General features: G+C 43.3%; 1 protein-coding gene across 3 annotated transcripts in view; it reads right to left on the bottom strand.

Moving 5' to 3' along the window:
- The window catches only part of zzef1 (zinc finger, ZZ-type with EF hand domain 1), a 244,983-nt gene that overhangs the window by 35,263 nt on the left and 183,104 nt on the right, over positions 1 to 26,616 (bottom strand). The window contains exons 45-54 of one of the 3 annotated variants that reach the window (XM_072589324.1): positions 26,010 to 26,129; positions 25,470 to 25,661; positions 23,905 to 24,005; positions 21,377 to 21,512; positions 18,599 to 18,628; positions 13,231 to 13,593; positions 12,002 to 12,145; positions 8,905 to 9,073; positions 2,566 to 2,664; positions 804 to 969 (exon numbers count right to left, since the gene is read on the bottom strand). In XM_072589324.1, the coding sequence (XP_072445425.1) occupies positions 804 to 969; positions 2,566 to 2,664; positions 8,905 to 9,073; positions 12,002 to 12,145; positions 13,231 to 13,593; positions 18,599 to 18,628; positions 21,377 to 21,512; positions 23,905 to 24,005; positions 25,470 to 25,661; positions 26,010 to 26,129 (1,520 nt within the window). Of the gene's footprint in view, positions 1 to 803; positions 970 to 2,565; positions 2,665 to 8,904; positions 9,074 to 12,001; positions 12,146 to 13,176; positions 13,594 to 18,598; positions 18,629 to 21,376; positions 21,513 to 23,904; positions 24,006 to 25,469; positions 25,662 to 26,009; positions 26,130 to 26,616 lie in introns of those variants that run through there. The other 2 variants (XM_072589320.1, XM_072589323.1) reach the window with 2 other exon arrangements.

The following is a 26,616-nucleotide window of genomic DNA, read 5'->3' on the forward strand; positions in this document are numbered from 1 at the left end:
AATCTAATTTTATGTTAGGTGCAGATGAAGCACAACTACATTCAACTCAGGGAGTGCTACAGTCTGTCTTAGCCTGCAGCTAATTTACCATTCCACTGGTTATTTTCAAGACACTAGGACATAAGGCAGCCCCACTTAATGTACTGGACCTCCCGCACCACAAAGTGTTCGCAAGTCGGCAAACATTGAACCACTGTGAAACTTCCCATCTGGAGAAATACTGAGGTCTCTGAACCCCAGCCAGATGATGAGATTTGCTGAACATTCAGCAACAAGCATTCAAAACCCACGCTATGACTTATCCGAGAACTGCACCTCAACATGGTGAGAAGGCCATGTGCTCCTACAGCCCTGGAGCTATTCTGCTGGAGGTGCTACCCTTGTTAGGGAGGCACACATCAGACAGCTCAAACCGACAGAAGCTAGCCTAAAGGCAACACACTATTCACCAAGTCGAGGAGTCAGCTTAATGACCTGCACATGTAAAAACGACATTTTTCCAATAGAAATGGGTCTATTACAGATTGGCAGATGTAAACAACCAGCTGCTTGTGATGAAGCAAGATAATACACGGATTGCAGTCAAATATCTTGCTCTCGACAGATGAGTGTGGAAAGGACAGGTTCCCTCATGTGTCACTGGGCACAGGAGATTCCAGAAACCTTGACAAAGGGAGTTTCGTCCCAGCCGAGATAACTTACTGGCTCCCCCATCCCTAAATAAAGTGTCATCAGCAATTTTAATAAACAGCATGACCACACAGAGTGGAACTGCACTCCCTGTTTCAGAGGTGCTGCCATACCTGTGACAGCTGCACTGTAAGATCTTCAAAAGCAGATGAACTGCCTTTAGTCGTTGATGTCCCATTTGCTGACAGGCCACACCCACTTGCCACTCCCAGATTTCCGCCATTGGAAGGTGTGGGAGAATCCTCTCCTCTGAAACCATTTGCTTGAGTATCTCAAACCCTGGTGAGAAAGAAGAACACATCAGGACAGGAGGCCAAAAATGGGGAATGCCTGCAGCAAGCCCCTTGCCATTCAGAGGTGTAGCTGTACTCCTTAACCAACAGTGGCAAATTCTCACAACTGAAACATGAAACTGCCGTTACGCAATTGGAGGAGGAGATTGGTTGCTTTTACATAACAAGTCCCAATGATTTTACACAAAAATCACTTAATAGGTTTAGATCCTTCTCCAATTACAGTAAATACACCATAAATCTAGGTATATGGCGAGAAAATGCATTGAAAACAAGCAGCACGTGTAAATTAAAACAAAATCTGGTCTTATTATCAATTTCAAACACCTAGGATTAATTTGTCAAAAAACATAGGTTTGCAGTTGTGTGCATGGGTGCAGCTATTTCTAACAGATGATAGTATAGATCACCCAGCAGACGTGAGAATACAAGTCATAAAGTGAGCAGAGTGACAGCAGATGGGACCGGGAGAGGGGAGGTAATGAGAAGGCATGGAAAAAGGGAAAGAGGGGGTGCAACTATGGCACAACTGGAGGGGAGGGGGAGAACTGGAGAGTTGGGGGGATAGTGGAGAGGAAGAGGTGGAATTGGAGAGGAAGCGGGGGGCGGGGGCGACTGGATGGGAGGGGAGAGCGACAGAAGTGGGGGAATGACAGGAGTTGGGGGGACGGCAAGTGTGGGGGACTGGAGAGGACGGAGACAGATGACTGGAGCACGATGGGCATTGGAGAGAAGGGTGGAGCTGGAGAGGAGGATAGGAGTTGGATGGGAGTGACTGGAGAGGAGGGAGAGTACGACTGGGGTGGGAGAGGCAACTGGAGAGGACTGGGGGCGAGTGGATCGGAGGAGAGAGCGACAGAAGTGGGGGAATGACAGGAGTTGGGGGACGGCATGTGTGGGGGACTGGAGAGGACGGAGACAGATGACTGGAGCACGGTGGGCATTGGAGAGAAGGGGGGATACTGGAGAGAAGAGGGTGGAGCTGGAGAGGAGGATAGGAGTTGGATGGGGGAGTGACTGGAGAGGAGGACGAGTACGACTGGGGTGGGAGAGGCAACTGGAGAGGACTGGGGGCGACTGAAGAGGTAGGGACTGTGAATGGGGGAAAATCTGGATGGCCGAGAGTTGGGAGTGAGGGGGCCGAGAGTGTGACAGCACTGTGATAATATTTAATATTCATCCATATAAAGGAGATAGTAGAGTAGATGACCAAACGCTCAGTATGAAGGGTAGGTTTTAAATGGCGTTTTAAATAGGAAGTGAAGATGGAGCAGAGAAGTTTGTGGAGGTAATTCCAGAGCTGAAGGTCCAAATACAAAATGTACACGACCTATAAATGGGCCAATGCTGCATTCTATTCAACGCATTCACATCCTTCTTAAAGTGTGATATCCAGAACTGTACGCAACACTCCAGCTAACATCAGACAAGTGCCTTGTGCCATGACACAGAATAAGAGAGAACAGACAAAAGAAAATAGTAGACAGACTAGAAAGGAAAGAGAGAAGCAAAGAAGAAAGCAAAAGAGCAAAGATTATCAGACAGAAATTAGGTGACTTTCCCCACGAATGGATATACTCACCAGTCAGGAACCGTCCACGGTGACCTCCTGTCACTGTGAATTTATAACCCCAGTCATTGGTGTCTAAGTCTGATATAAACCTGTAATACAGTGTATCACCTAGAAGAAATTTAAAAAATCATGTCCATTACGTGAGAAATGCTATTGTGAAAAAACAGAAATCAACATGAGAAAAATAAACATTGCACAGGGCCCAACAATCTGGATATAAGTAATAAACAGATCAACATTTGTGCATCACCAGGTTTTGGTGTAAAATGTGGCTGAACATGGCTATTCAAGTCAGATATATTGAAGTAATCAGTTCTAGTTTCTTTTGAGGTTGCTTCTTTCTGAAAATTCACTTTCAGAAAAAGGGGCTCATTTCCCAAGATAACGTTGTGCTGAGTTTTGAATCAGTAGACAGAAAAATGCTAACAAGGTAAAAACAATGACTGCAGATGCTTGAAATCAGATTCTGGATTAGTGGTGCTGGAAGAGCACAGCAGTTCAGGCAGCATCCAAGCAGCTTCGAAATCAACGTTTCGGGCAAAAGCCCTTCATCAGGAATAAAGGCAGTGAACCTGAAGCTTGGAGAGATAAGCTAGAGGAGGGTGGGGGTGGGGAGAAAGTAGCTTAGAGTAAGAGCTTCAGGGCAGAGGAAATGACCTGGGAGTTGCAGTGGGAGAGGGACTCCCTGAGATTCTTGTAGAGAGAGGAAGAAAACTTCTTGTAGAGAGAGGAGGATGCTGTGCTCTTCCAGCACCACTAATCTAGAAAAATGCTAACCACAACACAACACTACTAGGCCAATCATTTACACAAGTTCAATTCCCAACAATTTGAGAATTTGTATTAAATAACATGCAGCTATTGGATGGTCTTAAAATCCTAAAATGCCCATTACCCAGTCCCACAATCATGTAACCTGTAAAAATTTCTGCTTTAACTGTATGGATGAATATTAAACGCTGAAGTTACCAGAGAGGACCACATCCTGAGAACAAACTAAAATAAATTTCTTTCAGAGAATACTATAACAGATCATTTGTGAGCTGTTCGAAGTTATTTTTAGGCATATCCCAGATGGTCATAGCTCCCTTGTTCTGGATTCTGTGGTGATTGTGGGAGAGGATTCAAAAGTGGAGCAGAGGTCAGTGAGCAGCAAGCTGCTTTGCAAAATCAATTAAGTGAAGTCAGATTGTGCTTTACTGAAAGTTATCTAGCTGTCATACTTTTAAATTTTTCAGTGACCTGTCAATTTACTTCTCTGCTCCACTCCTATGCTCCCTTGAAACCTAATGCAAGTTGGGCAGGGCAGTTCTGGGCTCTACACTGCATTCTGCAACCTCAGACCGCACTTTGTTTAATCTTTGGAGAATGCATGATGCTACTGGTTCTGCTTTTACTATCTACACCTCCAATATTTACATCTTTACTTGTTTTTTTACCACACTAACCCTTCAGTCCCACGTTGCATCACTGTCTCATCACCTAATCCCTCCTGTTCTCCACTCTATCAGAGAACTTCCCTTTTGTCCTCTCCTCCCTCTAAATTGAAGCAAACCTACTCCTAATTATTTTCCCATCAGATGAAATGTTACTGTCTTCAATATGAACTGTTTCTCTATTCACAAACTGTTGCCAGACTTGCAGCATTTCCTGTTTGCAGTACAGGAACTGCAATTATTCCAAACAACCCACATTATTCACATGGTTTCTACATATTTCACATTTTTGCCAAAGTTTCCCTTCTCCACAGATAAAGAAGAATACGTAAGACATCAAAATTTAATCCACATCACAAGAAAATCTTACTGTATTCCTAGATGCTGCAACTGTACCATTAGATCCAGAACACTAAAATTCACTTTTGTTAAGTAGAACCTCAGGTGCAAATAATACTGAATCCATAGCAAGCTTTGAGAAGATATGTAGCTCAGGTTGAGGTTTTGGATGTAGGTTTGCTCGCTGAGCTGGAAGGTTTATTTCCAGACATTTCGTCACCCTACTGGGTAACATCTTCAGTGGGCTTCAGGCTCAAACTTTGGTGACATCACCAACCCAAATAAATCCAAACATATAAACAAAAAGCAGGAATCATGTACAATGCTTCGCCTGAGGCCCACTGAAGATGTTACCTAGTAGGGTGACGAAACGTCTGGAAATGAACCTTGCAGCTCAGCGAGCAAACCTACATCCAAAACTGAATCCAATTTATATCAGCAGTTCTTTTTTCCCTTCCATTCACTGTGTTGAGACTAACAATTTTGATTGGAGCTGTGAACGGCAACACTTTTTTTGAAAAAAAGCAAAGAGACCAAACAAAATGAAATTTGTTTATGATACCTGGCCTGCAAGTTGACTGCAGGTTGATCATGTTCAAAGAACACAGTGGAGTTTTCAGTTCCAGAGATGCATTATGAGCAAGCAGATACAGATGTTTGGATATTAACAGGGACTTATGGTGCCAATGTAACACAGTAAATATTGGAAAGGAACAGAAAGAGAAACCAACGTTTGCACTGGTATTGAACCGTGAGTTGTCAACAGAAAGATTAGGGCTGAATATTCCTCTGAGCCCACTGGAAACAGATTGCATTGACTAGTGTCTTCATAAACCAAGCAAGATGCAATCCCATGTGCCTGTGATATTACGGATCATAGAATCTGCTTAGAAGTTACACTTCTAATTTTTCTTTTGATTTATCCCTTAACTGCATCGGTCTGTCTGTGTGTCTTTGTAAGGACAGGGACAAAAATTGAAGGATATTGGGTTATATCAAAGATGATAATTAGATTCTCTTGCTCAATTTCTGCTAATGTCCATTTAGGGAAGTAAACTGTCATCCTTACCTGGTCTGGTCTGCATGTGACTCCAGACTCACAGCAATGTGGCTGACTCTTACCTGTCCTCTGGGCAACACGGGATGGACAATAAATGCTAGGCATAGCTAGTGATGCCCTCAGTCCGTGAATGAATAAAGGAAAATCTGGTATTAATCATCATTTGTTAAATTATTTTGTTCAAGCTATCAACTCGATGTTTGGTACTGGTTATTCAAAAAATCTGATCAGGAACCATTGGGACAAATTTTGAGGGTCAGTAAGCATTTTAATTTTATTGTGTTATGAATAAAGACGGATTTGATTTAGCTGTCAACTTCCGTGTTGTAACAACGGAATGAAGGCATCAATAGCCAGGTCAGCATTTATTGTCCATTCTTAATTTGTCCAGTAAAGTGTCTGGGACTTAACCAGGACTTAGAGTTAATGACTGAGCCCTGGGTAGTGTCGTCAACAGCGAGACCTACATTCAGGTACACAGTTCCTTAAAAGTTGCGTCACAGGTAGACAGGGTTATAAAGATAGCATTTAGCATGCTTGCCTTCATTGCTCAGAGCATGGAGTATCAGAGTTTGGAGGTCATGTTGCAGGTGTACAGGTCATTGGTGAGGTCACTTTTGGAATACCGTGTGCAGTTCTAGCTGCTGTGCTACAGGAAGGATATCATAAATTGGAAAGGATGCAGGAAAAATTCACAAACATGTTACCAGGATTGGAGGGTTTGAGTTATAAGGAGAGGCTGGATAAACTGGAACTTTTTTCTCCTGGATCCTAGGACATTGAGGAGATTTTTACAGAGGTGGATAAAATCAGGGGCAGAGATAAGTTGAATAACAAAGGTATTTTCCCTAGGGTGGGGGACTTCAAAACTATAGGGTGGAGTTTTCAGGTGAGGGGAGAAAGATTTAAACACTTTCACACAGAAGGTAGTTTGAATGAACTGCTGGAGGAAATGTAGATGAAGGCACAGTTACAACGTTTAAAAGACATTTGGATAAGTACATGAATAGCAAAGATTTAGAGGGATATGGGCCAATCGCAGACAAATGGGATTAGTTTAGATTGGGAAACAAGGTCAGCATGGATGAGTTGAACCAAAGTGTCTGTTTCTGTGCTGTATTACTCTGTAACCACATTACCATGGGATTAGATTAGATTCCCTGCAGTACAGAAACAGGCCATTTGGCCCAACAAGTCCACACTGACCCTATGAAGAATAACCCACCCAGACCCATTCCCATACCCTGTATTTAGCCCTGACCAATGCACTTAACATGATGGGTGATTTAGCATGGCCAATTCACTTGGCCTGAACATCTTTGGGAGGAAACCGGAGCACCCGGAGGAAACCCACGCAAACACGGGGAGAATGTGCATAACCACTGAGCCACCATGCCATCCTGACGGGTTTGGAATCACATGCAGGCTAGATCTGGTAAGTGGTTACAAAATCACGATCAGACTAGCTTTTAATTCCTGATTTCCGCAGGATTCAAATTTCACCATCTGCCATGGTGGGATTCAAACACATGTTCCCAGAACATGAGCCTGAGAATCTGGATTAGAAGTTGAGCTACAAGTTTAACAGATATTGTTGCCATTTATGAATTCCCACAAAAACCATGACCTTCCATTTGCTTTTCCCTCAAGTGAGTCTCTATGCCCTATACTTGGTCTTTCACAGAGTAGAGAGACTGTGTCCAACGCAAAGGCTTTGAAATGGTTATCACTAATAGAGGCACTCAAGGCATATTATCAGTACAGTATTCACTTGAACAACCCTATGCCCTCAAAGCGCACACATTTCATAAAGAACTTAGAGGGCAGAGGGCAATCTCCAACAATCACTGGAACTTTGGGCTTTTAAACCCCCATTTTCCTGGATACGGGATTCAGGCTTCCATTGTCACACACATTTCCCCCTCCCTCTCCATTGATCTCTCTGCAATTCCAATCACAGTAAACGTATTGTGAAGGTGCACTGCAGTGATCATGATCAAACTTAAGGAAATGGATCAAGCTTTAAAGCCATCACTGTGGTAAAAGAGACCTCCACTGTGAACCATCTTCAAGCAATCTTACCAAGGTCCTTCCTGCCTATTCTCTCAAGGTGACTCATAAGATAATAGCATATTCTTACTGAGTGAGTAACCAGTTTCAACATCAGTTCCCACATCTCTCAGGAGTCAGGATTAATTTAGAGTGAGAGGCGGTTCTAACCTTCACAATTATAATGACAGCTTGAGAGCTCTAAAATGGTTTATCCAAAGAATAAAGAAAACTACAACACAGGAACAGGCCCTTCGGCCCTTCAAGCCTGTGCTGATCCAGATCCTCTATCTAAACCTGTCGCATATTTTCTAAGGATCTGTATCCCTCTGCTCCCTGCTCATTCATGTATTTGTCTAGATACACCTTAAATGATGCTATCGTACCCGCCTCTACCACCTCCGCTGGCAACATGTTCCAGGGACCCACCACCCTCTTCGTAAAGAACTTCCCATGCATATCTCCCTTAAACTTTTTTCCTCTCACCTTGAACTCGTGATCCGTAGTGAGTCCCCCACTCTGGGAAAAAGCTTCTTGCTATCCACCCTATCTGTACCTCTCATGATTTTGTAGATCTCAATCAGGCTCCCCCCAGCCTCTGCCTTTCTAATCAAAGCAATCCTAATCTACTCAACTCCTATTCGTAGCTAGCATCCTCCATACCAGGCAACATTCTGGTGAACCTCCTCTGCACCCTCTCCAAAGCATCCACATCCTTTTGGTAATGTGGTGACCAGAACCGTACGCAGTATTCCAAATGTGGCTGAATCAAAGCCTTGCACAACTGTAACATGACCTGACTTGTACTCAATACCCATCTGATGAAGAAAAGCATGTTGTATGCTTTCTTGAACACTCTATTGACCTCTATTCAATCTCCCCACCTGGTTTAAAATAGAAGGAAAAATGCTACATTTTATGTATATTCACAATGGATCAAGTTATTCCTTTTGCAGAATGACTGTGGAATATTTGACTTTAGATTAGATTACTTTTTTAGATTAGATTAGATTACTTACAGTGTGGAAACAGGCCCTTCGGCCCAACAAGTCCATACTGCCCCGCCGAAGCGTAACCCACCCATACCCCTACATTTACCCGTTACCTAACACTACGGGCAATTTAGCATGGCCAATTCACCTAACCTGCACATTTTTGGACTGTGGGAGGAAACCGGAGCACCCGGAGGAAACCCACGCAGACACGGGGAGAACGTGCAAACTCCACACAGTCAGTCGCCTGAGGCGGGAATTGAACCCGGGTCTCTGGCGCTGTGAGGCAGCAGTGCTAACCACTGTGCCACCGTGCCGCCCTTCTCAGAGGTTAGGGTTTATTGCAAGAAGGTTGGAAGATATTAACCAAGGCTTCAACAGTATACACCTAAATTGTTACATACTCAGTTGTAATGAACAAGACCATTCTGTACCCTGAAATCATGACTGACCGATTGTATGAAAATTCTACCTGGAATATCAAAGTCAATCCACTTGTGTGATGATCCACTGAATGTATGTCGATCTTGCTTGTAGTCACTGCTGCTGGACATCAACAACTCATCACAGCCATCCTCAGACACACATCGTGGATCAAACTTCACAGATAGGTATATAGCACCAGGGATGTGAACTTTGTCCTAAAAGGTTAAAAGAAAAACTAACTTTAGCTTTTATTGGATGATTCATCACTGTTCCCAATGAAGATTCTAAACCTAGGAGAGAAACATGCGAAGTACTGCATAAGAACAGAAATCATATCCGATTTGTGATTAAGAACCAGAATGGCGACAATGGCTAGGCCAGCATTTACTGTCCATTCCTAATTACCCAGAGGCAGTTCAGAATCAATGATGTTGGTGAGAGTCTGGAGTCATATATAGGCCAGACCAGATAAGGATGGTAGATTCCTTCCCTACACAGCATTACTGAACCAGTTGGGTTTTTAAACGACAAGCAACAGTGGTTATGTGGCTGCCAGTTAAGACAGTTTTTTAGTCTAGACTCTGGTGAAATTCAAACTCATGCCCCAAGGCCATTAGGAGAAAGTGAGGACCATTAGCCTGGGGTTCTAATTTCTAGTCTATGACATGACCATTATGTCACCACCTTCCTATTAATCAAAATTAATGTTAAAAATAACAAATTGAGATGACTATGGATTATCAAGCAGCTTTAACTTGCTGCCCAAAGATTTACTTGTTGGATGTTTCCAGTTTAATCCTCAGTGCACTGTAGGGACATTTACAAATCCAGTTTCACTCTGTTGAGACTATTCTGTCCAATTCTAAATTTGTTTGTCAAACATCAATGGTGCCGTAACTATGGTACAAGTGTGTCATTTTTTTTTATTCTCATTGTCCAACAGATTAAAAAATAACATTAAAGGAGAGAAGGGAAAATAAAAGCAGACCTCTCAGTCCCTTGAGTCTGCTGTGCCTTGATCTTAGCTAAACTTCTCTCGACTGCATGTTCCCATTCTATTGACCTCAGCCTTTAATGTAGTCAACGGAGTGCTGTGTGCAGTGATAGTGTCCCTGCATCTGGGCCAGAATGTTCAGGTTCAAGTTCCACCTCATGGCCATTTCGGTGCCACAACAATTCCAACCAGGTTAAAGAAGAAAAAAAATGACTGTGCCCAATAACTGGATATCCTGAGTCATGTGGAAAACAAGATTCCAAAGATTCAAAATTTTCCACGTGTAGAAAATTCACACCTATGTTCGAAAAGGCTCTCCTTGGAGATTATTTCAACAATCTGCATCCATTGAAAATAGCGTCTCTGAACCCCTCGAACATTTCAGCGAGATCACCGCAATAAGGATCAACATACCATTTGTGTTCCTCTGGTTGACTGCACCGACATTTCAAGTTTCTTTGCATGTTCAAGGAGGCACACACTCCTGAATGCCAACAACTACGAGCCTTATATGTTTTTTTTTCCATTTTTGTTATCTAAGTGGATAATTTATCAGTTTCCTACATTATGCTCCATCTGCCACCTTCTTACTCAACCACTTAACTGAGCTATATATCCCCTCGCAGACTCTCTGCCGCCCCCTCAGTTCATTTTCTCTAGCTCTGTATCATCAGTGACTCTGCATACAAAACATACATTTCCCTCATCTTAGTCATTGAAACAAATGGTAAATAGCCGAAATCCCAAGCACAGATTCTTTGCAGCACTCCACTTGTTGTGCACAGTATCTTGAAAATTAGCCATTTAGAATCAAAGAATCCCTGCAGTGTGGAAGCAGGCCATTTGGCCCACCAAGTCCACATTGATCCTCTGAAGACCTACCCACCCAGATCCACCTCTCCTACCCTATCCCTGTAGCCCTGCATTCCCCATGGTTAATCCATCTAGTGTGCACATCCCTAGACACCACAGGTAATTTAACATCGCTAATCCACCCAACCTGCAAACCTTCAGTCTGTGGGAGGAAACTGGAACACCAGCAGAAACCCAACCCACACAGATGTGGAAAGAATGTGCAAACTCCAGATGGTGGTCTGAGGCTGGAACTGAGCCCTGGTGCTAAGAAGTTTATCTTAGCTAGTTAATCAATCCCCAATCCAGTAAGTCCTGACCTTGCATAACAACCTCTTGTGTGGCAATAATTCAGAGGGACTGTTCTAGAATCCCCACCACTTCTCTTCTAAGTCCCTAGAATGCAGGGTCCAGACAATTTGCTACTTTTTACAACACATTCTTTTCTCTTTTTTCATTTTCTAATCAACATGTTCAGAAATATTATTACACAACTATGCAGCAGGTTGGACTTGAGAGCTGGGCTTCTTGGTTCAGAGGTAGGGACACTACCACCACACCACAAAGCGCCTATTCAATTCTCTGGAATTTTATCTTTAAAACTAATTAAAATCCATCGCTCTTGTTTGACCATTAATTCCTTTCAGCTTCTCAAGTGTGTATATAGTTATTGAGAGGGAATGACCAACTCAATGCCTCATCAGCCCAGTTCACTACTTCTATGTCTATTAACAGACGTTCTGTGGCAATGGCCACAAGTCACTGCTCATTTAGGTAGCATTCATACCCAAGTCAGAAGGTCGTGGGTTCAAGTCTCACTCTAAGACACCTAGCTTTTAATGGCAAAACAGAACATGATTGTTAGTACAAGGTGCGGTCTGGTGTCCATACCTCTGAGCCAGGAGGTATGTAATAACATCTCTGAACAGACTGATGGAAAAATATCTACAAGATGTGGTGTTCTGTAACTATTTGAGCCAGAGCAGAGAAGTTGTTCCTCATGGCTGGGCCAAAGGTTTATTCCTCAAAAAACACCAGTTACCCCCCTCCTCCCAAATCAGGCAATTTTGTTGGTCATTTAGTCACTGCTCTTTGCTTACTAATTCTGACATAAGGATAGTGTTTTGGATGCCCTGATGGTTTGAAAAGCACTGAATAAATCAGTGTGCTTTTTGTGTGTTAAAAAAACACACAGGACTGTGGGGCTTCAATCTGTCATTGCTTACACCAAAGTCTCATCTATTGTGGGCTGGCATTACATTTAAAGTAAACTGCAACACAAAAGCTATTAGGAAACCTCAATTGTAGAGTCGTTGTCATAGGGATGCTTGGACTCCCTGACTTGGACATCCATTCCTGGCTCTTCCATAAACTGACAGGCTGTCACTGCCAGAGGCCCCAGCATGTTCACACTGCACCCAAGCAGTACTTTCTGCAGAATCTGATGGAGACAAACAAAAAGACAGTAAAACTGTCACACAGAAAATAGTTTTACATGTAAAAACATGTAAAAACACAATGGGAAAGCTCCAGGCTCAAGTGACAATAATACAAAAGAAGGATAAAGAATATGCTAAGTTTAGTTATTTGGTTTTCCTTTTGGTGGTTTCTCCCACATTAGCATTACATGTGCTGAGGCATTTAAACTAGTAAGAAATAAACCAATCAGTAAACCATATGGATACTTATGTCTGAGGCTATGAGAAGAGAAGGGGGGGGGGGAGAGGTGTGGGGGGTGGGGGGAGAGGTGTGGGGGGTGGGGGGAGAGGTGTGGGGGGTGGGGGGAGGGGGGGGAAGAGAAAGAGGTGGTGTTTGGCAGGGGGGGGAAGAGAAGTGTTAAGGGAGGGTGTTGAGGGGGGGCCGGGGAGAAGTGTTGAGGGGGGAGGCGGGGGAGAGGTGTTGGGGGGGGGGGGGGGGGGGAAAGAGAGGTGTTGGGGGGGGGGGGGAAAGAGAGGTGTTGGGGAGGGGAAAGAGAGGTGTTGGGGGGGGGGGGGGGGGGGAGGGAAGAGAGGTGTTGGGGGGGGGGGGAAGAGAGGTGTTGGGGGGGGGATAAAAAAGAGGTGTTCAGGGGTGAAGTTGGGCAAGAGAAGGAAAGAATTCATTTCTGACATGACAATACGATCTACCCTTGTTCTAAAAAATGTTTTGCCTGACAGTGGAGACTACAGCTCTGAATTGGTGTTGCACGCAGAAGTATTTCTGTCTGAGCCCCACACCTCCCCCCTCTTCTTCATTGCATGCTTGCAAGAGTCTATTAAACCCCACTTGGCATATATAACCCTATTGACCTGGAATTCTGTCCCTCAATCCAAGGGAACTTTGGGCAGGTAGCCATGCCTTAGTAAAATGCTTGGTAAAAAACAAGGACTGCAGATGCTGGAAACCAGAGACTAGATTAGAGTGGTGCTGGAAAAGCACAGCACATCAGGTGAGCAGGAAAATCAATATTTCGGGCAAAAGCCCTTCATCAGGAATGAAGTAAAATGCTGCCCAGTGAAGCACTGGCCCAGCTCACAAGCCTGTCACCAACCTTTTCCACAGCGGTTTTTCCTCCAGCTGCATAAGCAAATCAAGTATGTAGGCCATGTGTGATGGGCAGTTGAGACCGAGAACATCCTCCTTGATTGGCACCCCACTTGGCCAGTCAGCTAACAGAGCAGCCAGCACGTGCCGGGCATATAGTATGGAGATGGCTTCGTTGACTTTGTACAGGTAGTCCCGGGCTGTCCTCTTGCTTCGCACGTCGAGCTCTTTGTGCAGCAGCATGGAGCTTTTAGTCCGTCGCTGCTTGGCAAAGCTGAGCTGCAGGTCACTTTCTGTGTTGGTTATCAGTTTCTGGGTCACAGGGTTAGTCTCCTCTGATGCCTTCTCACAACGCAAAGGCTTGGACTATTAAAAAAGACAGGTTAGATTCACCTACCTAGTGTTTAATATAATGAACAAAACCATTACAGCCCAATATGAAGATAATTTCAAATGAACTTTGGCTATTCATCATCAGTTTGTACACTCTTATGTATTACACATTGCTACAAAGAATTTGCATCAGTAAACAGGGATTTGCAGGTTTGGGATAAAACAGATCAAAGAGATCCCATGGCTGATCTTTCATTTTAAATGTTTATAAAATTGTCAGCCACTGATGAAGCTGAATTATGCAAGTACAAAGGACAAAGGCATTATGCTAAGTCTTTATAAACCAATGGGAAGGCCTCAACCTAATTAGCATTCAATTCTGGGTAGCACATTTTCAGAAGGATGTCAAAAGCCTTGGGGAGGTTGCAGAAAGTTATCAGAATGGTACCTGGGATGGAAAGCTTCAGGTACATGGAGAGGCGAGAGAAATTCAATCTGCTCTCATTAGAGCACAGAAGGTCAAGGGAAGATTGATAAAGGTACCCAAAAGCAAAGACTCTCATTAAAAAAAAACTGTTTCTATTTTCAGAAGGCTCAACAGCCAGAGGACATGGGTTTAAAGTAACTAGCTGAAAATCCAGAGGCAATATGAAGCTATGATTTGGAGTGCACTGTAACGCCTGGAAGCGAGGTGGAAACAGTCAATAATGTTTTTCAAAAGAGAATTGGAGAAATATTTAAACAGAACATTTTCCAGGACCCCAGGGATTGATACAGACAGTGGGACCATCTAGCAAGCTCCAAGGGATTGAATAATGGACTTTGGTTCTCTGTTACTCAACTGCTTCACAAAGAAGCAAATGGCTATGATATTGTAATATGTGCAAAAAATTACCTGATTTACAAAATGAATCGTTACAGGATTGCATTAGCTCTGATCAAAAAGTAAAACCAAGAACTAACATAGTAAAGTTTATTCAGTGGAGGAATGCTATTGGACAACACTACAAAATACAGAGAAGTTCCAGCCACTGCTTGAATAAGGAGGTGTGCTGTTGCCTTGATTATAAACAGCTCAGTTAGAATCATTATCTGTTCACAACTCTTTGTAATTTTATGTAAATCACACTAAGCTGTAGCACATGAGTGTTCAAAAAAGTGAGAGGTTATCTATTTCAGTCCTAAAATACTGGAGAGAGAGTTATTTTTAAATAGTGAAAAATCTAAAAGTGGAAATTCGAGGAGTCTTGGGGAGCCAATTATGGAGATCATCAAAATGCCAGCGAGTGATACAAAAATTAATCAAAAGAGTTAATGAATTATGTTCTGTTCTGAGCATCATAGTTTAGGAGGAAAACAATGGTAGCTGGACTCCAAGAATTAAATTACAAAGAGATTATTTCCAAACTACAGTTGTATTCTCTGGAATTTACAAAATGAAGATTCTTATAAATTTCTAAGATACTCAGAACACAATTTGAGAAGAGAAACTGTTCCCGCTGATTGGAAAGTCGAGGAGTTGGAAGACTGAGCCAAAAAGTGCAAGTCTAGAGTGAAGGTACGAATCGCTTTGATGCACAAAGGGTAATGGAAATCTCGCTCTCAAATGACAGTTGATGCGAAGTTAAATGCTCAACTTATAATGGAACTGATTTGATTTTTGTTTATAAAAGATGGATATAATGCAAAGGCGGTTTGAAAAATTTAGGTCAGAGTCAACAAATATCTCACTGAATGTTAGAACAAGCTCAAGGAGCTAAATAGCCTACACCTGCTTCCATGATGATTTTGTAATAAGTACTTCGCCCAGGAACATGAGTCTACAATTCTAACCCTGCCAATTATGCAGTCATGCCTTCGGAGGTTAGGAACAGACTCATTTGTTCACAACGTTCCCAAGGTGACAGCGAACTGCCAGCACTTAACAGCAGGTCTTAGCAGTGAGCAAACCTAGAACAAAGAACACTGCAGCACAGGAATAGGCCCTTCAGCTCTCCAGGCCTGCGCTGACATTTTGCCCTACATATAAAACTGTCTTTGCTTACAGGATCCATATTCCTCTATCCCCTCCTTATTCATGTACTTGCCCAGGTATTTCTTGAATGCTGTTGTGTCTGCTTCCACCACTCACCACCCTTGGTGTGAAAAACTTGCCTCGCACATCTTTTTTAAACATCACCCCCACCCCTGTCACATCTTGAACCTGTGTCCCCTAATAATTGACCCTCCACTCTGGGAAAAGGCCTCACACTTTCCATTCTATCCATGCCATTTACAATCTTATAAACTCGATCAGGTCACTCCTCAAACTTCCTGCATTCCGGTGAAATCAAACCCAGTCAATTCAATGTTTCTTTGTAACTAAAATCCCAGAATACCTTTTCTGTACTCTCTTCAAAGCATCCACATCCTTCTGGTAGGTGGTGACCAGAACTGGACACAACATTCCAAGTGTGGCCTAACTAAAGTTCAATAAAGCTGCCACATAAGTTGCCTTTCCTTATATCCAATGCCCATTCCAATGAAGGTAAGAATGTAATAGGCCTTTTTTTTACTCCCTTATCCACCTGTGCTGGCACCTTCAGTGATCTGTGGACCTGCACACCCAGATCCCTCTGCATAGCAATACTCCAAAGGGTTCTGCCTTTTACTGTACAATTTCTACGTGTACTTGACCTTTCAAAATGCATCACCTCACATTTGTCCAGATTAAACTCCATCTGCTATTTTTCTGCCCATGCCTCCAACTGATCTATATTCTGACAATCCTCATTATCCACAACTCCCCTAATCTTTAAATCATCTGCAAACTTTCTAATTAGACCAGCGAAGTTTTCCTCCAAATCATTTATGAAGTCACTATTCACAACCCTCCATTCCGAAAAGCATCTCTCCATCGCTCCCCTCTGTCTCCAATGACTAAGGCCAGTTCTGTATCCATCTTACCAGCTCACCCCAATACCATGTGACTTCACCTTTTGTACCAGTCTGCCACAAGGGACGTTGTCACAGTAAGTGCAAACCAGCACATACAGACCCTTTTAACATTGAAGGAGCTGATTTATAAATCAATTTAACGAAAGTTTCAAAGTGAGGAAATAAATTGAAAAACTTTACCATCACTTTGGTTTACTTTCCTTGTTTTAACTCAGCCACTCTGATTGCTTGGGGAGCACAGCTTCTCTCTAATGAGGCAGAGACCTTATTTTCCGCCCATTTCAATGCACCACCTGCAAAAGGGCCTCTCCATGATTTCAGTAATTGACTCAGTCCCAAGGTTGAATAGTGAGACAATGTCTCAATCAGCTCAGTTCACCGTGACATCAGTTTGCTTGTCTTTTGGAAATCATCATTCATGGGACATGGACATTTACCTCCCATCCTAAACCATCTAGAATACAGGCTTCTTACAAGAGTACAGGCGCAGACTCCTTGGTGGATCAGAGAGTGAATATGGATGTGATTGCACTGGCCAAGCACTACACAATATTTGCTGTGTAGTCTGTCAATATCGACTCGGTTTTACCAGCGCTTTTATGAGGGGCTGGGAGAGCGTATGTACGAAGGGAAGGCGAAAAACGGCACGGAAGGGTAGGGAAATGGAACAGTGCCTGCCATGCCATTTTACCAGTTAATGGCAAAGGTGGAGGACAGGCCCTCTCAAGGATAACTGAGCCACTTAAGCAGCTAATGAGTGGCCTTTTCACCTTCCGGCTGGCAAACTTACCAGTAGCAGGTGCACTTTCCGCTGCATGGGAATACCATCCAGTCACATCCCAGAGATAGAGGGGATGGTTTCCTAATCAGTCACCCTGTAGCACATGGAGGGCACCCATCCCCTGGCAACGATGGTCTTTATGTCCCCTACCCTAACAGGTGCCCAACACACACCCATCAAGGCCTACCTGACTGGCTCCACTTGCAAGGGCCACTTATTACAACGTGCCTTCTGTTTCTTGGTGCAGTCCCAAGTGGCCACCGCTCCTGATAGCGTTTCTGAGGCTGCTGAGCTGCTAGCTCTCCAATTGGCTGGCAGCTCCTGGGGTGGGGGGGGGGGGGTGGGGGGGGGGGGGGAGAGGGCTTTTCTGTTAAGAGGAAAATGTGGTGGGAAGGCAGTGCAAACTGTTAATGCAGGTTTGCTTGCCTTGGCTTTCCAGTCTGTTTGCAAGATGCCTACCACAACAGAAATCAACCCAGTGAGTCTAGCCACTTAAACAGCCATGTATGACTTCAGACTTGTGCTCATTGCCCTTCTCTACAGCAGTTGGCAAAGAGGAGTAAAAATTTAAATAAAAATTAATTTAAAATTTTCTCTGATACACATTGGGCCAGATCAGAAAGGTTGCAAAAACTCTGCTCATTTTACTGTCATCAAGAAATCTAATACTGCATTAACCTGGCACAGACTAGGAACAGCAGATTAGTAATACAGATTAACTGCTCTTCTGGAAAACCTGTATATTTAACTCCTCGCTGAACTAAGTTCTCAGCACGTTGACGATTATTGTAGAAGATCAGTGAACAGTTCGCTTCTCTCTTGTCAACCCAGTTTTCAGGACAGAGTGACAGAAGATTCCGAGATCCCGGCCCCTTCAATCCAATACCCAAAGCACCAATTTCATGCCAGCAGGAATATTGCAATATTCAGTCCTTATTCCAGGATCTCAGTAAAGGAAAGATTTTTGCACAGAAAACTTAAATTCAGTTATGATGCAATCCATTTATATGCAAGTCTGCTATCAGCAAATTCCTGATGTGAATTACAATTCTCTTGCCCTCCAAAATTGACCAACTTAGTTAGAATATGGTCCTGAGCCATGCTATTGGCATGGAAGTCAGTTTGCAAAGTTTTGATGGCACCGACCCGCATATGAACAGAATGCAGAAAATTAAACAGGATAAACATTAGGATTTCTTTTAAAAAGCTGCATGTAAGCTGATGCGGTATCCATTGGTTAAATGAAAATAAAGATTTTTCATTACATGCGCTAGGTGAGGTAAGTTTGACTCTTCAATGTGGAAATGACTGGCCACTTACCAGTGTGCAGAGCTTTCCCATGATCTTGTGCTGTGGAAAGGGGTGATGCTGGTGAGTGTAAGTTACAAGGGTTGTGCCACAATTTTACCACTAGTACAAGATATTAATGCGTTATTTAAAATGAAAGTAAAAAATGCTGTACATAGCCAATCCACCACCTCTACTTTGCAACACAGGAAGTAGTTTTTCTGACTTCCAGTGTTTTCCTTCATTGAAATAGCATCTTCTAAACACTGCCAGAGTGGGTCAGCAGATTTTGTCAGGGGTATGTGAGAAAAAAACCTCAAAAGGGAAGATAGTTTGTTAGAACACGAGTTTTCCCCATGTAGTCTAGACACATTGCAAGGCACTAAATATGGTTTTCCTTTTGGATTATTGGATTGAAGTTAGCACTGCTGCCTCACAGCACCAGGGACCCAGGTTCGATTCCAGCCTCGGACCACTGTCTGCATGGGTTTCCTCCGGCTGCTCCGGTTTCTGCCCACACTTCAAAGATGTTCAGTTTACGGAGATTGGCCATGCAAAATTTCCCATAGTGCTCAGGGATGTTAGGCTAATGGGGTAGCCATGTTAAATGCAGAGTTATGTGGATAGGGTGGGGATGCTGGGTGGGATGGTCTTCGGATGATCTTTCAGCAGCATAGGGATTCTTTGATTTGAAACTGGAAGTCAGACACTACAACGGCTGAGATATAATGAGAGTTCTGCAACTTAGGAAAAACAAGTGATGCAAATTTAGCCGTCCAAGACAATGTCGGTGTTGGAGCAATGAGATTGCTACATTGCCAAGTCAGAGTGGAAACAGGAGCAAGCCTGAGTGTCTCTAGAGGCTGGAGGTGGACTTGAATCCCACCAACACTAGTTCAGCTCCTAATAATACATTAGCCAATAGGTCTGCTGCCTTGGTGCCAGAAAGACACTGGTTTCAAATTCGACTGTGAACCAGGAGTCCAAGTTACGACTGCCTGACGATCTCCAAGAGCAGCCAGAGCCCTCCAGTGTCAGAAAGCATCGCGAGCTCTTTCTTTCAAGAATGTTGGAAGAGTCTAGACATAATGCTACAAGCAGCAATGTTGAATTAAATGCAGTGAATAACAGTGACTGGAGTTGAATGAGCATGAGAGATGCCTAATACAGGGTGAGGTAAAGGCACCAGAACGTTGGACGAGTCGCAGTTTGCCCACATTGGGACTCAGGAAGATGGGTACCACAGAGATGATAAAAAATAAAGCTTGTGGACCTTCAGCAATTATGGGGATGTTGTTAAAGGTGAAGGTATCTGCTGTGACAGAGGAGGATAAAATATCTTGGTAACAGCTGAAAGATAGGTTTGGTACTCATCTCAGGATTTATTAGATATTAAGGTCCCATACTGCGCTGTTCAGTGGCATGTTGGTGACAAGTGTACTTCAAGTGACTTTGAGGCACAGCATATTTGATAAGGGTGTGCTGTGCACAAACTCCTACAAGACCCAAGCAAGTACTGCTGTTTCTTACAGAGCTAGGGACTGGTCAGCAGTGTGAGAAGGATGCATTTCTTAGAAAGAAAACAGTTCAATGAATTGAATAACAAGAATTCACCAGGTCATAGTCCATTTCAGCATTTTCTCTTTCATTTAAGATTTTCAGCAAAGTTTTTCTTTTTACCAGGTTACTCTGTGCATAATGTCACATTATTAAATACTACATTCTCTACTAGGAATGTCAACAGATATTATTTGAAAGCAACAGGACTTTAGCATGGTAGAAAGCTGGTTAAATGGGATTGCTGTTCAGATACTGCAGTTTACTCCTGGATTGAAGTAAAAATCGTTCCTAAGATAGTTTTGTTGAGAATCTGGCAGTTTCAACTGCACCCACAAAGTTCTACCACAGGAAACACGAACAATCTCTGATCTTATACACTAAAGTCCAGCTAGCTAAAATGGTAATGCTGAGGAATTAAGTAATACTTGATTCAGGTACAGGGCTATCAAAATGTGGACTGTTGCTCGTCTCACCTTACATTGGGCAGGATATTTTGTTGGATCATTCTTCAAATATCCGCTCACAGTATTGGGGGATTTGGCCCTTCAGATCCAAACCTGCCTATGATTAATTGTGTTTTATTCCTCTTTGGAATGAGAACTGTCTAGGCCAGTTTATACTGGCCATCCCTGGAGGTGGCAATAGTCAGCCACTTGCGCATGGCATTCATGAAATCACTTACAAATCTGAAATAAATTACTGTGACTAGAATTTTCATCAATTAAATGCAGGAGCAGAGGTAGTCCATTCAGCCCATTGGGGTCTGCTTCACCGTTCAATGAGATCGTGGCCAATATGATCATCCTCAACTCTACTTTCCTGCCTTTTCCTCATAAACCTTGATTCTCTCCTGGTTTAAAAATGTGCCTATCTTAGCCTTAAATACAGTTAAGGATTCAGCTTCTGTCCTAGCTGAGGGACACCCTACTCCGAGATTATGCCCTCTGGTCTAGAATCTTCACTCAAGAAGAAACAACTACGCCCCATCTACCTTATCAAGACCTCTAAGGAGATTAGATGTTTCAATAAGGTATAAACAAATTGTCAACACAGCTTCATAGTGTAGCTACCACACACACAGGAGTTTGTTACTTCATGCAGGCACATACACTTGTGCATATGCTGTAGAAATTGGGCAACCAGGTGTTAATTGCCAAACTGGGCTGAGTATTGTGGGGCAACGAGAAAACAGAGTCAGAATTCAAAAAGCTGAACGCGGAGATCAAGAAACAAAGGGAAGAAAGGACACACCACACACGGTACAATCATCATGTCAGTGTCGACAGCTTTCGTGCTGTGGTCTTCTGTCCGTGAGGCTTTGCTTGGCTGCCACTTCAGAGACATGGACTGGATTGCCTCATCTGTTGTAATCACGTGCCCATCAAACCTGAATATCAGTTCAAAAACATAGAACTTCTGTCATCTTTCGGGCCATTCTTTGTGAATCATTAACAATGCAATTTGAAAAGTTCAAACACATCTCTCAAGTGTTATTTACAGCAGCAGTGGACAGGCTAAAGGCGACATACACAAATATGTGAAGTTATTCTTCTTTCACTCAATTCTTTGATTTCTGTTCATTAGCTGCTATGAATTGCACAGGCCTTACATGTATAACATTTATTGTTGCAGAAAACCAAACAGATACTGATATTTGAATTAGAAATAGCTCTTAGGGTTAATAAATGATATTGGAGGATGTGCAGGTAAAACTTTGATGGATGTGGGAGGCTCCTTTAGGGCCTTGGATGGAGGTGAGGGAGGTGGCGTGGGCACAGGTTTTGCAGTTCCTGTGGTGACAGGGGAAGGTGCCAGGATGGAGGGTGGGTTGTAGGGGGGGCGTGGACCTGACCAGGTAGTCACGGAGGGAATGGTCTTTGCGGAAAGCAGGAAGGGGTGGGGAGGGAAATATATCCCTGGTGGTGGGGTCCGTTTGGAGGTGGCGGAAATGTCAGTGGATGATGCAGTTTATGCGAAGGTTGGTAGGGTGGAAGGTGAGCACCGGGAGGGGGGGGTTCTGTCCTTGTTACGGTTGGAGGGGTGGGGTTTGAGGGTGGAGATGCAGGACGTGGATGAGATGCATTGGAGGGCATCTTTAACCACGTGGGAAGGGAAATTGTGGTCTTTAAAGAAGGAGGCCATCTGATGTGTTCTGTGGTGGAACTGGTCCTCCTGGGAGCAGATACAGCAGAGGTGGAGGAATTGGGAATACAGGATAGCACTTTTGCAGGAGGTAGGGGGGAGAGAGGTGTAATCCATGTAGCTGTGGGAGTCGGTGGGTTTGTAAAAATGTCAGTGTTAAGTCAGTCATCATTGATTGAGATGGGGAGGTCCAGGAAGGGGAGGGGGGTGTCAGAGATGGTCCAGGTGGAATTAAGGTCAGGGTGGAATGTGTTGGTGAAGTTGATGAACTGCTCAACCTCCTCGTGGGAGCACGAGGTGGCGCCAATGCAGTGGAGGAAGAGGTGGGGAGTGGTGCCAGTGTAATTACGGAAGATGGACTGTTCTATGTAGCCGACTCAGAGACAGGCATAGCTGGGGCCCAAACAGGTCTCCATGGTTACCCCCTCTGGTCTGGAGGAAGTGGGAGGATTCGAAGGAGAAATTGTTAAGGGTGAGGACCAGTTCAGTCAAACGAATGTGTGTGTTAGTGGAGGGGTACTGGTGGGGACATCGGGAGAGGAAGAAACGGAGGGCTTGTAGGTCTGCTCATAGCGGATAGAGGTGTAGAGGGATTGGATATCCATGGTGAAGATGAGGCGATGGGGCCAGGGAAACTGAAGTCTTGGAGGAGGTGGAGGGCGTGTGTAGTGTCTTGAACGTATGTGGGGAGTTCCTGGACCGGGGGTATAGGACAGTGTCAAGGAGGTGGAGATGTGTTCGGTGGGGCAGGAGCATGCTGAGACAATGGGTCGACCAGGGTGGTCAGGCTTGTGGATCTTGGGAAGGAGGTAGAACCGGGCAGTGCGGGGTTCCCAGACTACGAGGTTGGAAGCTGTGGGTGGGAGATGTCCTGAGGTGATGAGGTTCTATTGGTCTGGGAGATGATGGTTTGGTGATGGGGGGTGGGGTCATGGTCAAGGGGGTGGTAAGAGGTGGTGTTTTCGAATTGGCACCTGGCTTCAGCAGTGGAGAGATCAGTGCACCAAACTACCACAGCTCCCCCTAATCTAGACTCTGATCTCCAGCATCTGCAGTCCTCACTTTCACCTCAAAGAGCTGAATGGCCGACTCCTCCTCCTCCTCCTAGTTTCTATATTTCTGCTACTTAGGTACCAGTTGTCCTTGGACTAATTTACCAGGACAAGCAGCCACCCAAAAGCTGTAAAAAGAACAGGTTTGCATTTACTTGGCATTTGAAGTTTAATTATTGAAAACATCAGTGATATAAGGATTTAGATAAATGTTGGCCAATACACTTGGGAGATCTCTATTGTTTTTCTTCAAGGATCTCTTGACCAGCCAAATGGGACCTCGGTTTAACATCTCATAATAATCAAGCACTCCCTCAGCACTGCTGCAAAGTGCCAGGCTCAATTACGTCAAAACCTCCCTGTATACAAACATCCTGCTGCTCTTGAGAAATATGCACAATACCCAAAGCAAACTATAGTAAACTAAGATTTCAAATAATGTCAATGATGGTCAAATCACAGTGGATTTGAACCAATGTTTTTCAAGAAAACCTCAACAACCAAAGCCACACCATATCAAACTACAGAACACTTCACAGCAAAATTCTGATAGGACTTGATTCAATTCTAATATTTCATACTCACCTCTTCTGAACTTCGAGAAAGAAGGAGTCTGTTTTTCGCATCTGAAGCTCATACATGGCTCGCAGGATGTGCAAAGGTGCATTTAGAGCATCGTGAGTTATCTGGGGAAAAAAATAATCTGTTATACCAGGAAGAAATGTTCCAATTTCTGCCTTCCCTTTAACTGCTGGAATAACAAATGCGATCAGAAGTAATCATCATCAATACAAAAACTCAGTGTACTCAGGGTGTGAGCCTTAAACCATTTTTTAATCAGATCCTTCTCTCAACAAATTCCGCCCCCGCCACCCCCGAGTTGGAGAGAAACAGTGAACAAGCCAAAAGTTGTTCCATGGCTTGGGGTTTGTTGACGCTCTTAACATAACATCAAGCAGGGCCAGAGTGTACTTCACCAACTCTTGACAGGGAATAATCACAGCTAACCAGTCAGCCCACCTGAGAACATGGAGCAGATGTGAAGCGCAAATAGGATTGCCTCTCAAACCCTGGGTCATAAAGTTAGAAATTAAAGCAACCTTATTATCCCACTATATAATACATTTCTGGTCCAAAATAAATGCTACATTTGCTTCCCTGAGCATGTTTTTTAAAAACTCAACAGCAGTCTACTCAGGGCTCAACAAGATCATTTACCAACAAGTACTGGCTGGAATCCCAGTAGAATCTCCAGTCTATTCTGTGTTCACCTACTAGAGTCAAGATGGTGACCAGAACTAAATTGGTTCAATTTCCCAAAGACAAAAAGACACAAATATTTTAAAGAATCTTAATTGATAGCTGGGTACCCATTCTGGAAGAAAATACACAGATTTTGTCAGAGGATAGAGATATATGGATTCAATTTCAATTTCCAATGCACTGAGACTAAACAGTTTTCTAATACTCATGGTTAAATGAGATACCATGTTATAATGGTCATCTCAAGTGAGGTGATAGGGGCACTAGTAGAAATAACAGGCTGAAAGCAGCTAACACATTTACAGAAAGAAATAAATCATAGTTTAAGCCTAGTAGACTTGGTCCAATAGCTAAGGGTACTTAAATTATTTACGAATGTGAGAATTAATGCACATGTCTCATGCACAAAGCTCTCCTTTACACAAGAGCTGCAAGCCCTTGAGAAACAATAGCAAATCAAACACGGTCAGAGATTTCTAGATATGTTAATATTGGCAAATATTGAGTGAATTGACCAAAATTTTCAGAAACTTTCTCACTTGTACCTTCTTAAACTACAGAACACCTTAGGCAAAGAGCTAAAGGCTTCCATTTTAATGTTATACTCATCGTTTTGGACTTGGCGGAAGGAGCTGCTACAAAATGCGGCCAAGGTAATCTCACATCAATTTCAATAAATGAGATAAGGGATCTTACAAATGGTCATTGAACAATAAACACTACACCACTAATTGTCATTGAGTAGCGAGTAAAAACATCCGAGTAGCCAGGAAAGCCTGAATAAGTGACCAGAGTGCTAACTTGCTGGAAGTTACATTTTATTCTGAATAAAAGAATATTCAGCAACATCATCATCTTTTATTAGCATATGCAAGTTACATCCATACCTGGAAAAAGATTTTTGTAGCTTCGTCAAGACCTTCCAAAGGATCAGGTTTAGTTTCATCAAGTTCAAACACAGAGCCACTGCTTTTAGGCTCATGATCTGAAACCTGCTCCTTCTCCTCTGCCTCAGAGGTTGCCCCTTCACCAGCAAGACTGGCCTCCTTCTTTGATGAATACATCATGATCGACAGGGTCTTGGTGCAACAACAAAGAACAAACTGAGATTAAAATTGAATTCCAATACAATTGTGCACAGATCTGGTTTATTGAAGACATGATCATATGGTAGGTTTCAGTATCAGATGCCAAATGCAGAACACATTTGAAAGAGTTTAATTTATATCAAAAGAACTTCTATGTCCCCTGTCAGCAGATGGAAAAAGAGTTTCTGACCAGTTAAGAATATGAAGCCAGGAAAGGCAGCATACAGATTGGTTTGAAGCATCTCTAACGGCACAATTAGCTGCACAAAGCTTAAGTGAATTCAGAAACGTGATGTACGTACTTAGAAATCTAATACTGGATGAAGGTCCTGTTCTTACCTCCAGGTCACAAAGCAGCCATAGCTTACTAAATCCTGTCCCCTTGGTGCATTTCTTCTGAAGCAACTTTATCAAACCAGATTGGAGAATGATCGGATGGATCTCTTCAACACTATGTTTCTGCAACAAAGACAGGGAAATGTTAGTCACTTACAATAATGAAGCAAAATCCCAAAGAAACCAGCCTGACAACAAAGTCCTGACAAACCACGGAACAAGGTATGACCACTGCAATAGAACCAAATAACCCGATTCAGGATCCCCATAGATTCTTCACATTTTTCAAGAATAGCCACAAAGACTCTTATAATCAATGACATGCAACTTGGGACTCTGCAAGTATACACGTGAGGGTCAACTCACCTCCTGGCAAGGCACAAGTCAAGAATATGCTGAAACACTCTCCACTTGTTTGCATTAGTGCAGCTCAAACGAAACGCAAAAAACTTGACACCATTCATCAAGCAGTCACTCGACTGGCACCACATCCAACAACTTCAACATTCATGCCCTCACAGTACTGATGCCCCGGGACAGCAATGTGTACGGTCTATGAAATGTACAGCGGTATTTCATCTAGGCTCCTTCAAAGTTACCTTCCAAACCC

The sequence above is a fragment of the Chiloscyllium punctatum genome, chromosome 19 (assembly GCF_047496795.1).
Source record: "Chiloscyllium punctatum isolate Juve2018m chromosome 19, sChiPun1.3, whole genome shotgun sequence".
Classification (NCBI taxonomy): Eukaryota; Metazoa; Chordata; class Chondrichthyes; order Orectolobiformes; family Hemiscylliidae; genus Chiloscyllium; species Chiloscyllium punctatum.